Source organism: Chaetomium fimeti (assembly GCF_033439085.1).
Source record: "Chaetomium fimeti strain CBS 168.71 chromosome Unknown B0H64scaffold_4, whole genome shotgun sequence".
NCBI classification, from domain to species: Eukaryota; Fungi; Ascomycota; class Sordariomycetes; order Sordariales; family Chaetomiaceae; genus Chaetomium; species Chaetomium fimeti.
This window is the reverse complement of record NW_026944332.1, coordinates 274,159-287,364: the sequence shown is the minus strand read 5'-3', so window position 1 is coordinate 287,364 and position 13,206 is coordinate 274,159. Positions and strand designations below refer to the sequence as shown.

The 13,206-nt window shown below is 53.7% G+C and overlaps 2 protein-coding genes across 2 annotated transcripts; one reads left to right on the top strand and one right to left on the bottom strand.

Moving 5' to 3' along the window:
* Positions 1-3,376: 3,376 nt before the first annotated feature.
* B0H64DRAFT_424009 (uncharacterized protein) lies at positions 3,377-6,943 on the top strand (the record flags this gene model as incomplete). Its single annotated transcript, XM_062805629.1, has 3 exons — positions 3,377-3,955; positions 4,013-4,407; positions 4,458-6,943. Exons 1-3 carry the CDS (start codon positions 3,741-3,743, stop codon positions 6,941-6,943), a joined length of 3,096 nt encoding a protein of 1,031 aa, XP_062658684.1. The 5' UTR covers positions 3,377-3,740.
* Positions 6,944-7,585: 642 nt separating this feature from the next.
* Positions 7,586-11,795, bottom strand: B0H64DRAFT_358571 (uncharacterized protein). Its single transcript, XM_062801651.1, has 3 exons — positions 9,826-11,795; positions 8,806-9,764; positions 7,586-8,751 (listed from the first exon to the last, which is right to left on the bottom strand). The coding sequence occupies exons 1-3, from the start codon at positions 11,520-11,522 to the stop codon at positions 7,778-7,780; spliced, it is 3,630 nt and encodes a 1,209-aa protein (XP_062658683.1). The 5' UTR covers positions 11,523-11,795; the 3' UTR covers positions 7,586-7,777.
* Positions 11,796-13,206: the final 1,411 nt, after the last annotated feature.

The following is a 13,206-nucleotide window of genomic DNA, read 5'->3' as shown; positions in this document are numbered from 1 at the left end:
TAGGGGCCTTTAGCACCCTTATTTTCGCCGTAGGCCCTATTAGCTATACCTTTATTGGTAGTAGAGGCTGGAATTCTATGCTCTTCCAGAAGGTCGGCTATTAAGAAGCTCAAATTCAGGTTTTCAACACCTTGGCCAACTGTCCTCAGGGCCCGCATTTGACTACGTTGCCGTTCAGCCCACTGTGGGAAGGCTTTTTCCATAGCCTTTAAGTAGTGGTTCACTTGGTCTATAGGCTGTATTTCAACCCCGTTTAGGGTTAGCCGGCTAGCTAAGTTGGAAAATTCAGCGTTGAAATCCGCTAAAGAACCACTAAATTTACTGAAATCCAACTCGTGGAACTTCCTATATAGTTGGTCCCGTTGAATTCCAGTAGAGTACGAATACCGTAGTATTAGAAGCCTATAGGCCGCTACAGGGTCTGTTTGCCAGGCTATGGCGGCCTGTGGTCCAGGGCCTATACTATTCTGTAATAGTATTAGAAGTAGAGCTAACATTTGGTCGCTACCCCCTATAAATCCCTCTGGGTTAGAAGGAAAGGTAGGTATGCCGATAGCCCTAAATATGATATTTAGGCCCTGTTTCCAGATATCGAAGTTATCTGGCCCTGTAAGACGTAGATTTTCAGGGAAATCGTACACCTTTCTTAACAGTTCTTTTACCAACCCACTGTTTAAATTGTCTTGCGGTATAGTAGGTTGCAGGGTAGGGCTTGGAGGTACTGTATTTGGCAGTGGTACCGTATAGGGTGGTACTACTAGTGGCTCCGGAGGGCCCTAGCTAGTATTACGGGCCTGTTAGGCCTGTAAAGCAGCCTTTACTCTATTTTCTACTTCAGAAGCAATAGCTTCTGTAAGCTACTGTTCGGTAGGCATCTAGGGCCGTTATTATTGTTGAACAGTAAACTATTGTAAACTATCCGTCAACGTAGCTATAGTAGCATACAGTTGTGCCATTTGGGTAGCCTGGGCCTCTAATCGGGTTTACAACTCCTCTATTTGGGCTTGGAGGCTCCTAGCGCCTCTAGGCTGTGCTATAGTGCCTCTGTATAGGCCTATAGGCTATAGCGGCTATACCAGTTGCCGTAGGCTAGTAAGTACTATCCTATTACTACCTTCGCTGTAGTTATAGGGCCTATACTACTATATAGGTCTAGGACTTCAACAGTATAAAATACCGGGTTATATTCTATACCGTAACCACAGTAAGTTTTTACACGCTACTAGCCTTAATATAGCGTAACTACTATTCGCTCTTATAGTAGTAGTCTAGTTACCTAGACCAACAACCTTATAGTGGGTTGTTAGGGCTTTAAGTTCTACTTAGTGCGGCTCTTAGAGGTCCTTGTTTTATATAGTTTAACTACAACTACTAGCTATAGCAGTAGTTAGTACTTTGAGTGTGACGAACCTGTCTCTGGACCCGTCCTGTTAGGGTTCAGTATCGGTCGAAGGTATTCTCTCAAGGGTGCTTAGGTTCGGTGCAGCCAAAGGGTGCACAACAAAGACTTGTCTCAACAGTAGGCTCTCGAGCTTGTAGCGAACTGTAGTTGTGATTGCTAACTGGAGAACTCCCAGAGCTCTCCAGAACGAGTGACTATATACCTATCTAATTCTTGGGTGCTCAGTGTGCTCAGTGTGCTCAGTGTGCTCTCCGGACACTGAGCCTACTGAGCGGACTGAGCTCCCTGAGTACCTTCCTCGTGTCCTGATTGGTGGCGCGGTCCAAGTGCTCAGTGTGCTCAGTACACTTGGCAAGTGCTTGGCGACTGAGCTCACTGATCACCCCCTTTCTTCTTTAATTGGTCCGTCTACCGTAACCAGCTCGGGGCGTCCCGCGCCCCGAGGTCGGCATACTCGTGACATTGAGGTACTACATTTTACCTACCTACTAGAATCGGTAGAACCAATATAGTTGATTAGGCTGTTAGGAAGGCCTATAAATATAGTACCTTTAGTAAGTGTAATAACCCCTAGCTTTCGAAGTTAAGCTAGATTTTTCTATCTCTTTAAGAAAACCAACGTTTCGGGCTTTATTGGAAAAGTTAAAATATAGGCCCCCAGAAGCTCTATATTAACTGTTAGCTATCTAGTATAGTTGACAACCTTGTACTAGGAGGTCTATCTATAGGTCGAAGTTCCTATAGTAGTTTCTAGCTTAGAGAAACGAAGAATTCAAGGATTCTAAGCTGTAAGTAGTAGAAACAGGCTAAGCTTATAGCGTTCAAAGGCTCTAAATTGTAGGGTAATTTATAAGCCTACAGCTAGAAATAGTACTTTTCCGGGCTCATAACCTATTGAGATTTAGGTGGGTAAGGCCCTGTAGTATATATACTGATAGGGCTTACAATATACTTTAGGGAAGTAATGTACAGTACTATTGCTTAGCTACCAGCAGTAATTATAGGGCCTAGGCCCTGTAACAGTGGTTAATTTAGTGGGTAGACTACTATTGTTTTGGGAATACCTCTATATTTGCTATCTTAACTACTAGAGTTGGATTTACTACTTCCTTCTTATATACCTACCGACCGGGGCGTAGTGCCGAATTCGGCCCAGCGGTCTTAGTGGTAAAAAACTGAATCCCGCAAAACTCATTTGTATGGGTTTGACTAAAAATGGGCTCACCTACTCGCAGCCGCACCCAGAAGTACCCGGGCCCACTTGCACTACTACCTTAAAAACCGGTACAGGGTAGGCCGGTTGGGGCCAAGCGGTACAGGGTAGGCCGCTTAGGAGCCAACTACGGTATAGGGTAGGTCGCTTGGGATGCTAAGCGGTGCAGGGTAGGCTAGTTGGGAACAACCGGGTGCAGGGTAGCTCGCTTGGGAAACCCAGGTACAGGGTAGGTGTAGGGTAGCTCGATTCGGGAGAAACCAACACTTAGTGAAAAGAAGAACCAACCTTCTTCAAACTAAGATAGCTAGCCACCCAGTAATCGTACCGCTACAACCAAGATACCAGTATATAGCTACAGGCCATACGAATTCGATTACAGTACTGTAGAGCCCCCCAGATGGCCACAGCACTAGTAATCTGAACTCTAGGGTTCAACATATCTATAGCCTTATCTACCTACCAATTCGGTAACTACATCGCGTTTTTCCCTACCCGGAGCCTTAACGCAAACCAGCGCGCAAGGGCCAGCCGTAAGCCCCTTTTTCTTTACCGCTAAAAAGTTGGGTTAGCAAAAACAGGGCTTCCAGCCAGTTTTGCGTACTATGGCTTGGCGACTAAGCCTATTGCAGGGAACCAAGCGAATTCTTTAGTGTAGTATATTGCTGCTTGGCGATAGAAGGGTAATAAGGTATTTTCCCCTTTGTACCTGCAAAATTGGGTGCCCAGAAGGGGAAAGCGCCTCTTATTTACGTGGCTACGCCTTTTTTCGCTACTTGACAGGGGTTGAAAATTGGGATCTAATTCATTACTCTACATTACCCCCCGTTCCGATCAGGGCCTAGGAGAGATTTTGAGAACTGCGCAACAGAGCTACAACAACATAATAATCCGTGACCTCGGGTGCTAGGATTTATCACACCCACCCACCCCCGCAGTCGACCATCCCACGAACCAACTATCGCACCTATTCTTCAGCCAAGAAGGGCTTGGAAGCTCCGGCTGTTCTTTTGAACTTTGCATCTTTCCTCAGCTCTCTGATTTTTACCCTTGGATCGCGTCAGTTCTAGAAGACGAAGTGGCATTTTGAGGGTCAAGGGGCAGCCAGTCTGGGGAGCGATCGCGATGGCATCCACAATACTACCGCCTGAGATGGCCATTCCAGGCGCAGCAGATAGCGGGCGTCCTCTAAGCATTGAGGAGCTCTGCTTCACATCAGCCATGAGCTGTTTCGAGGGCTGGCTCAAACTAGATCCGGCCATCGGCCCCCGCACTATGGCATACGTCACTAAGTTCATCTCGAAGACGCTGGAGAAGACACACAACTTAAAAGATGTCAGGTACGAGGAGCCCTCTCCTCTCTCCTTTTTATGATTTGTATCCTGATGTTTCCGCAGGGAAACGCTATCCAAGAGCGTCGAGGTCTGGATCTGGCTCACCCGGGACTTCGCCGCCGCGATTCCGAGTTTAACCACGCGGTCCATCGGTCCCCTTGCTAGCCTCAATGACCCCGACAAGGGTGTCACTCCCCAGGAGAGCACGGCGTTGATAACTAAGAATTATCCATCGCTAAAGGAGGACCTGCAGCTGCTCATCAAGCTCATGCATATCGCAAGGAATCTGTTGGTCGTGCCCGAGCCCGAGATCCCCCAGGACCTCTGTGCTGCCGCCCAGTTTGACCAGATGCTCTACCAAACTATTATCCTCTGTATCAACGTCACAAGTAAGGCTTATGATGGCGACGTTCTCGAGGAGGCTGCAAGGCTAAAATTGAGTGAGATCACCGAACTATGCAAGTTTCCTCTCCCCGTTTGAGACTTTCCGTTTCTAACTCGCTGCTAGATAAGAAGCTGCTTGTTACATGTTTGCAGCAAGCTCATAACTGGATCGCCAAGAACGACCGCAACAAAATGGCCTTTTGGTCCACCGTTCTATTCGACGACGATGCCCTCTCTGACGAATCCGACGGCAACGTCTACGGAGAGTTCCGCCCCGATATGGCCAAGACTGAAGTCCAAAACTGGTTCGAGCGGAACTCTCGCTTCTGCGACAAAGCCCGTCAGCTACTTACTGCTTACGAAGAGAACCTGGCAGCCAAGGGGCTGCCACCTGGCCACCTACCCTGCATTTCTCCACTCGCTTGGAATTGGCTCCCAGAAGGTACTGTACGGGTGCGCGCGGACGACTTCGACAACGTCACCAAGATCACCCCTTTGTGGAAGGAAGACGAGCCGGACAAGTTCGAGCAAGACAAGGCCTACGGTCGGGTATCAAGAGAAGTCGATACGTGGTGGCTCAAGATCCGAGACCCTAACTACGATGGCTGGGTTGTTCCTATGCCTACCGTTGAGTTTGCCCAGCAGAGGACCGAGAACTGCAAAGCCAACCTTGTCAACCGATATGCTCACTCGTATCGTACCGCCGAGCACGAGGGGTCTGTCCACTCCGCCGAAGGTGCTCCGTTGCCAGAAGGCGCTGCGGACCAGGAAGGAAGAGAGGGTGGACATTATGTCCACGACTACAACGACGACATGATTGAGGAGGAAGATATCGATGACGACGATTCATATGGCGAGGGCCCGATGAATGGGTTGCTCACTGAAGTTCCTAACATTCTTGATCCTAAGCAGATCGAGGCGCTCCACATGATCGTCAAGTCGTGCATTCTCGATAACGCCGGCTTAGTGCTGAGCAAAGCAGGCGAAAACCTCCAAAAGACCAGATGCAGGATGTTTATGGCCATGGAATGCGGCAGGAGCCTACTCCGAGAAATCTTGGTCTTTATTGCTGTCTGGGAAAAGAGCGAACAGTCACTCATCTTCCAGTTGACAACTCAGATCGTCGAGGCGATTCATCACAGCGCATTGGTTCCTTACGCCTGGCAATCGTTACGCATTCCCAAAGACATCATCTCTCCCGCCCAAACCGTTCTGCTGAGGCTCGTCAATACCATGTTTCGCGCCAGGAATAACGACCCGCCGCCCGTCGAATCGAAGGAGCATATCCGGGACGCCAAGCTGCTGCACTTTCTTTTCATCCAGTTCCGCAGTCGGATAGTGCCGGAGTGTGCGGCACTCATGCACCTCCAGGCCCAGATACGAAATGACCTCTGCGACCCAGCCGACTTCCCCGTCGATAGTTGGGACATGGAGCGCGCCAAGGACGGCATCCAACAGTTCCTCGAGCTCCTCACCACCGTCAACGAACTCCCGGAGACACGCCGTTACCTCATCGAATGGGAAGCCGCTTACGAGCTCCTAACTCTCCTGAAAGGCCTCGAAGCCGGGGTCCCCAAAAAGCCCATGGTGGAAATGCCCAACCGTTCCAACAACGCTCGTCAGCACCAGCAACCCCCACCACACCCGGACGACCCGGACGCGGGCTACGACTCGGAAGACCACCCCCTGGCCCCACCGCCGCCCCTCGAAGAACCAGCGCACAAGTACCCGTGGGCCGGAATCAAGGGCCAGATCCTGCACATCCTCGCGGGCCTCCTACAACCCCCTCACGGGCGGAGCAGCCCGGGCAACCCCGAAGTCCAATCCCAAATCCTCCGCCACAACGGCGTCATCAGCCTGCTCAACTGCTGCGTCTACGACGACCACAACCGATACGCCCGCGAGCGCGTGCAGATCTGCCTAAAATGGCTCATGGACGGCTCCGACGAGGCAAACAAATACCTGCGGGAGCTCATCGCCATGTCACCACCACCCAACCTGCGGGCACCACCACAACAGCAACAACAAGCAACCCAAGCCCAGGGCAGCGGCAGCGGCAGCACCACAGCGGCACAACCGCAAACAGCAAGCCTCCGCATCGACGGCATCCCAGGCGAGGTCAAAGTCCGTCTGCGCGCCCCGGGCGAAACCGTCCCGCCCCAACCGCGCCCTCTCATCCCCACCTCCTCATCCGGCCCGGGCTCCGGCGCCGGACGCGCCCTCCCGCCACCATTGGCCAACGCCACCGCCACGGCTGCCGTCGACGACCATGGCTACGGCTACGGCCAGACGCACAGGTACAGCAGCAGCAGCAGCAGCAGCAATGTCTTGCCGCCGATCCAGGGTGGTGGTGGTGGTGGTGAGGCTGGCGAGGGGGGAGCGAGGGCGGGGTCGTCGATGCCGCCGCCGCACAGGAGCCGGCCGGAAGAGCTGCTGAGGGATATCATCACGCTTGCGGACGAGGCGGCACGGTTGGCGATGGGTAGGCCGTTGGAGGGGGATGAGACGGAGGAGGAAGGGGAGGAGGGGGAGGAGGAAGGGGGGGAGGATGGGGATGATGAGGAGGGGGATGAGGAGGGGGAGGGGGAGGGGGGGGATGATTTCATGTAAGGGGGTGATGTATACGGCATGTGGGAGGTTGTGGAGGGAGATTTCTAGAAGGGGGTTGTATGGATGGTGGTTTATATAAAGGATATCTGTAGGGTGGGCAGATGGTTCAGGGTACAGGGATCGAAAAGGTAGGTTGGTTGGGTTCCTGGAGTACGCGTTTAGGGGCGGGCTTCCAAAAGCAAATGCCTGTGATTGATTTCTTTGTTATATTACTGCACAGCGACGGAGTATGTCGGTTTAGGTACAGAAAATGGAAAAACAAACGGACGGTTTACTCAAGGTTTTCAGTTGAATGGTCACCATCACACGTCATTCGAGTTCTCCATCCTCCGGCGATATGGCTGTCATGTCTCAGTTCTTACCTTCGAAATGTACCGAATGATGGAGTCCCTGTACAAGTTACTCAAGACCTACACTATGTGCCAACCATAACATCCTGTGATGTAAATCTTCCGGGCCCTTGTTTTGTGCTCTCGAACTTCGTTAATGCATACACCCATATCCTCGTCCATGTAAAGGGGCTGGCTCGGTCCATGATAAACACAAGATAGAACCACTCAATATACCCAAACACCATGTGGTGATTATTACGAGGCAAACAAATGCGTCGAAAAGTATGGACATGGTTGGAAACGACAGGCTCGGGAAGGGAAAATTGACTGAGTAGAATCAAACTTGATAATATATAATGGCTATGCCTGCTCCATGCTGTATCCCTTTTTGGCTTTTCCTGTATCCGCCCCCCTGCTTCCTCAATTATGCCACTCGTACATTCCGGTAAACAAAACTAGATGTGGTATCTCTTCCTCCCATATCAAGTCGGCCACGCGAGTCCTACTCGCGCGGCGGCCGCGGGGCGCTGCCCTCCCTCACAGCAGCCAGGATTAACTCCTTGGCCTTCTCCACGCCCTCCTTGGTGCCGACGACCTCGATCGCATCGCCCTGCGTCTGGTCGCGAGGGACCGTGATCTTGCACCCGCTCTGCTTGCGAATCGAGTTGACCTTGCTGCCGCCCTGGCCAATGACAAAACGGTATGTCTTGGGGTCGGGCAGAACCAAGTAGCCGATGGCGTTTTGGTTGCTCGCCTGATCGAGCGCCGACTGGATAGCCTTCTTAGCCTTCTCGATGTTTTCAGGCGAGCCGCGGATGACCCAAGGGATGTCACCCTCCTCGGTGGATGACTGATCCACCACGTTCCAAGAGTGGGCGTCGGCAGTGGTATCGTCGTCGTCGGTGATCAAGGGAAGCGAGTCGCCATTCGCACGAGCATTTTTCGGGGCCGTGGGTTTGGCGGGGACGGTTTCGCCAGCGTGGTCGACCGTTACGCCGAAGTCGCTCCTGAACTTGCGGAAAATCTGGCCGTTGTTGGAGACGACGTGGTGGAGGGCCCGGGGAACTTGGACGGTTTCGCCCGGCTGTTCCTTGACCATCTCCTCAAGATGAGCCTTCGCCTTCTCGACATCAGCCGGCTGGCCGGTAATCTTCACGCTCGTAGTACCACTGCCTTGACGGGGAACGTCGATCGAGACTTTGAACTGGGTCTCAATATTCCGCTTGGTCTCGCCGCCGCGCCCGACGATGGACCTGTGCTTCTCGACGGCCACGTCCAGCTCCTCGGAGACCTGGCTCTCGCGCTCCGCCACGATGGCTTCGATCCGGGCCACGATCTTGTCCACAACTTCACTGCGGCCCTCAACTTTGATAGCATCACCGTCAGCGTCCTGCTTCGGGAACTGGATGGTGCGCGCTAGCTCTCGCTGGTCACTGGAGCCGCCAGCCTTGACAACGATGTCACGGAGAGTAGAGCCTAGGGACCTGTTAACCATCGTGATCTATGAATATGGGGGAAGGTTAGACTTACCACCAGTGCCGATGAGAGTCCTGTGGTACTTCCGAGGGACTTCGATCTTCTTGACCACAGTGTCGTCAAAGACGGCCTTCTTCTCCTCCAGGATCTTTTTGGCCGCCGCGACCTGCGCCTTGGTACCCTTGATCTGGATCTCGGCCTGGTCCTCGGTAGACTCCTTCGCGCTGGGGACGTCAATCTTGGCGCCCGTCGATTGGCGCAGCTGCTCCAAGACCGCGCCGCCGGCACCGATCAAAGAAGGCACTTGCTTCTTCTGGACAGTCACGGTGGCGGTAAATGAGGTGTCCTTAAGGTACTGCAGGAGCGACAGCAACTCGTCACGAGCTTCGTCAGCACCCCGCTTCGGCCCGCGGATGATGACCTCGTCGGCCGCCTGCTGACGGCGGCTTTTCCCTGCATCGCTCGCCGAGTCGCCGAGGGAGTCGTCGTCCTTGGCGTTCTTGGTGTTGCTGCGGGGGAAGAAGATGAGAACCTTGTAACGTGTTTGCAGCTTGTTGACCTGGTTCCCCTGCGCACCAATAATCTCGCGGTGGAACTTGGGGTCAATCTTGAGCACATGCGTTGCCTCATCCTGCAACTGGCGAGCAAGAGCATTGATGTGCGTTCTCGCAGCCTCCGCCTTGGCCTTGGGGCCTTTAAGCTGGACCTTACCATCGTCCACCTGGATCTCCACGTCGAACTTTTCCCTGAGCTCCCGAATGTTACTGCCGCCCTTGCCGATCAAGTGGTTGGCAAACTTTTGGGGGAATTCGAACTCCAGAATGAAGCCACGCTCCTTCTCGTCCTGCTTCTCTTGCTCAACGAACTCGAGGCACTTGGCGACAAGCCAGTCTACAACAGAGCTGGGACCACGGATATGGACGGATTCGCCGCTGTTGGACACACGAGCCCGGATGGGGTTGGAGGCGCTGTCTTGCTCGTTCTTGATGAACTTCTGGAGCTTGGTGTGGAATCTGCAACTGTGTTAGGAAGCTGGTCGTCTCGCCACGTATTGGTAGATAGGAATGCACTCACTTTACTGGTACCTCGATGGTTTGGGAGGAGATAGGTTCCCGTTGGTTCATCAGGCCGAGAATATGTTTTTGGGCATCTTGGAGCCCCTTCTGCATTTCGCTAATGTCTTTCTTCGCCGGCTGATCCCGTGCGATCTGGTACGAGTCAGGGTCCGAGGAGCCTTCGTATACCAACAAAACAGGGGCGTTCGGCTCCGAAGCCTCCGGAACAACCAGGTGGACACCGAAATTCTGTCGCACGTAGGGCAGCAAGTCCTTCCTGATGTACTGGTGGTAAAAAGGATCGACGGCCACGGTAGCCATTCGTGCCGGGGGGTGACCATCAACCATGGCCTTGATGTCGGCCTGGGCCCTAACAATGTTCGCACCATCACGAGCATAGAGCTCCCATGGCAAAGCGCCTTGCTCCGAGAACGGGGTGTTAAAATGCACGTTATGCAAGTTGCCCACCCGCTCAAGCTCGCGCTTCTGCTGGAGATAGCGTGTGACATTGCGGGCGTGAACGGCAGCGCCGCCAGCGGCTTGGCGATAGAAGCGCGAGATGTCAATGTTGGAGCATTGCATATCCATGGCGAGGCTGACTGTTTTCTGCACGCCGGCCGCGGCCTGGTTGGAGGGCCCGATGACCTTGACCATGTCATCGTCTTCATCGTTCGGCATCACAATGGTGCATCCCGTCTCCTCGAAAAATTGATCCATCGAGATGCCCTTCTCTCCGATGATGAATTGGTGACGGCCAGGTTGGATGTGAACCAGCTGGACCGTCAATTGGTCCCGGAGCTCCTGGACTCTCTCCTCGATCTTCGTCCGCGCAGCTCTCGCGGCATAGCGCTCGCCGCGCAGCTGGATGAAGTTGTCGGCCGCGGCAAGGAAATTGGGGCGCCCCGAGGAGACCGCGACAGGCGGGGTGGATGAGAAAGGTTGTGCAGCAGGAATGCGGATCTGAACATTGTATTCCTGCTCGATCGCCTTGACGTCGCCGTTGTTTGCGCCGCCGATAAAGGGGTAGAATTCGGCGGGGACTTCCTTCATCGGGAGGTTGACGGTGCCAGCGCGCTCACCCATGATCTCGTAGATGAGGTTCCGGGCGTGGGCGGCCTGCTGGGTGTTGCCCTCGACGACGACCTTGATGAGCTCGTCATCGTCTTCACCCTCGGGGGCCGGCTGGCCGTCTTCCTTGGGCACATGAATCCGAGCGCCTGTCTTTTCCTGAATGGCCTTGATGGTGGATCCGCCCTTGCCAATGATATGGGGTCTCGCCCAGCGATGAACGTCCAGCTCCAGCTTCAACTTGGCGCCGATCAAGGCCACAAAGTCCTTCAGCGATTGGGTGGTGCTGTCGCCCTTGGGCCCGGTTGCCTCAATCCTGAGCATGTTTTCGGTATGGGGAACGAGCTTGATCTGGGCACGGGACTTGCGGTTGAAGTCCTTGATGATGTCGGGGAGCGGACGCTTCAATTGCTCGCGGGGAAGGATGTCGTCCGGCTTCAGGAGAAGGTACTCCTTGTGTTGGCCCGGAATGGAGAGGCTCGGGGCCGCCGACGCCTCGGGGGCAGGCGTGGTGGTACCGGAGGCCGGGGCAGAGGTCGGTGCAGAAGCCTCAGGAGTCCGCGCCAGCCAGACGGGTGCCACGTTGGCCACGGCCCTGGGGGCGCCGCCAAGTTCCGGGAAGTCGTTCGACATGGTGCTGGACGACATTGTAGAGGTACCGTGGGACGAAACCGAAAGAGAACAGCGGAAGGGGAATCGAGTCGAGTGTGTAGGGGTTGACCGAGTCTAGATGGCTGACCGAGTTGGGACGGCTCTTGGTTAGAACTTGGGATAGCAAAAAGATACGGATACGGGGCTGGTAATCCGGGGGAAGGCGCTGGTAATTTGCAAATGGCAATTAAACCAGCAAACCTGGACTCAATTGAATAGGAGGCAACAGAAGGAAGGAAGGAATTACCTGTGAAGTGCGAGGCTGCAGGGTGAGGTGGTCCGGGTTTGGGGGTGGCCAGCGGATTTATACTGGAGAAGTGGACATTTCGCCTGCTCCTGCAACGTCGTACTTTCCCCAAAAAATTGTTGGGGTGCGGTGCGTGCGGACGTTGCAAGTCTTGGCGCCAGGTCTTTCATGTGCGCTTGAATCGTCAAGCTAACAGATTCGTGAGGAAGTTACTCAATCGAGACTTGAGACAGTCTGCCACCATGCCGCCTAGCCACACCACTTCAATCAAGTTCAGTAACCACCTATGAGAAATCTAGAAGATGCACATGGAGCTACTTGCCAGGCAAGAAACTCTGCATATGGCATAGCTGGCGCACAACCCGATGATGTTGCAAGATCTCTGGAATACGACAACTACATTACATACAGCGCATGAAACATCCCGTCACCTTACGCATACCCCTAACGAAGTACACATGTCATGACGGAATTTGTTGCATCCGTCGCGCAGTATGCATATTAATCGACTTACTGGCGACTCCGCCCAGCAGGATCCCCACGTCAGTATATGTTTAGTCAGTGTCAACTCGTCGTGCACCCGCGAAAGTCAAGTTCATTTGTAAACAATGATGCGCGTCAGTGCGGCGTTGCCCCCTACCCCTTTGATAGCACCTGGACGCAGGTAAAGACGGAGAGTTACCTGGAGATCCGCACCTGGGCCCTTTTGGAGGTCCAACCCAAACTGCAGCTTGATGGTGGGCCAAAACGAGCAATGCCGCATGCAAGATCGAAGAAAACTGGTATCCCGAGCGGAGCTTGTAAGGCATAAAGTGTTCTCACACGTGACGGGGGAGCACTGGGGAGATTGAGTTTTAACTGCAGCTGCATGTCACAGCCACTTGGAGAAACAGCATCGACCGGTGACAGATCTAGGGTTAGGGTTGAGATTCCCTCAGAACTCGGAATCTGCAAAGGGGCAAAAAGAAAATGGGCAAAGCGCGGCATCAAGCAGGATCGACGGAGGGACCCTCGGGGCGACCCATTGCCTCCAAGATCCCAACCCGATCCAAGGAGCCAACCTCGAGCCTTGCCAAACCACCTGTTATGGAGGCCGCCTCGCCGCGTTGGGGGTGTTCTGGACACAAGCCCGACTGGTTAGCGCGCCCGAGACGGTGGCAATGGACGGGCATGATAGGTGGCATGAGTGGAGTGGGATCGAAGGTCGGCTTCAAATGTTATGCAAGTTCTTTACCTGCGTGACTTGTTGGGGATACACTAACTAACTGCTTTGCGGCTCCCCGCTCACTCGCTGTTTTTGCTGGGAAAGGCCGGCCGTAGATGAGCTGATATTAAGGACGAGCATGAGGGTGGCGAGGCAGTTTAGCAGCTCCGGTCTTTTTGCGAGATGGAGGCACTTCGTGTGCACACAGACCGAGCCGTTGCGAGCGGGAC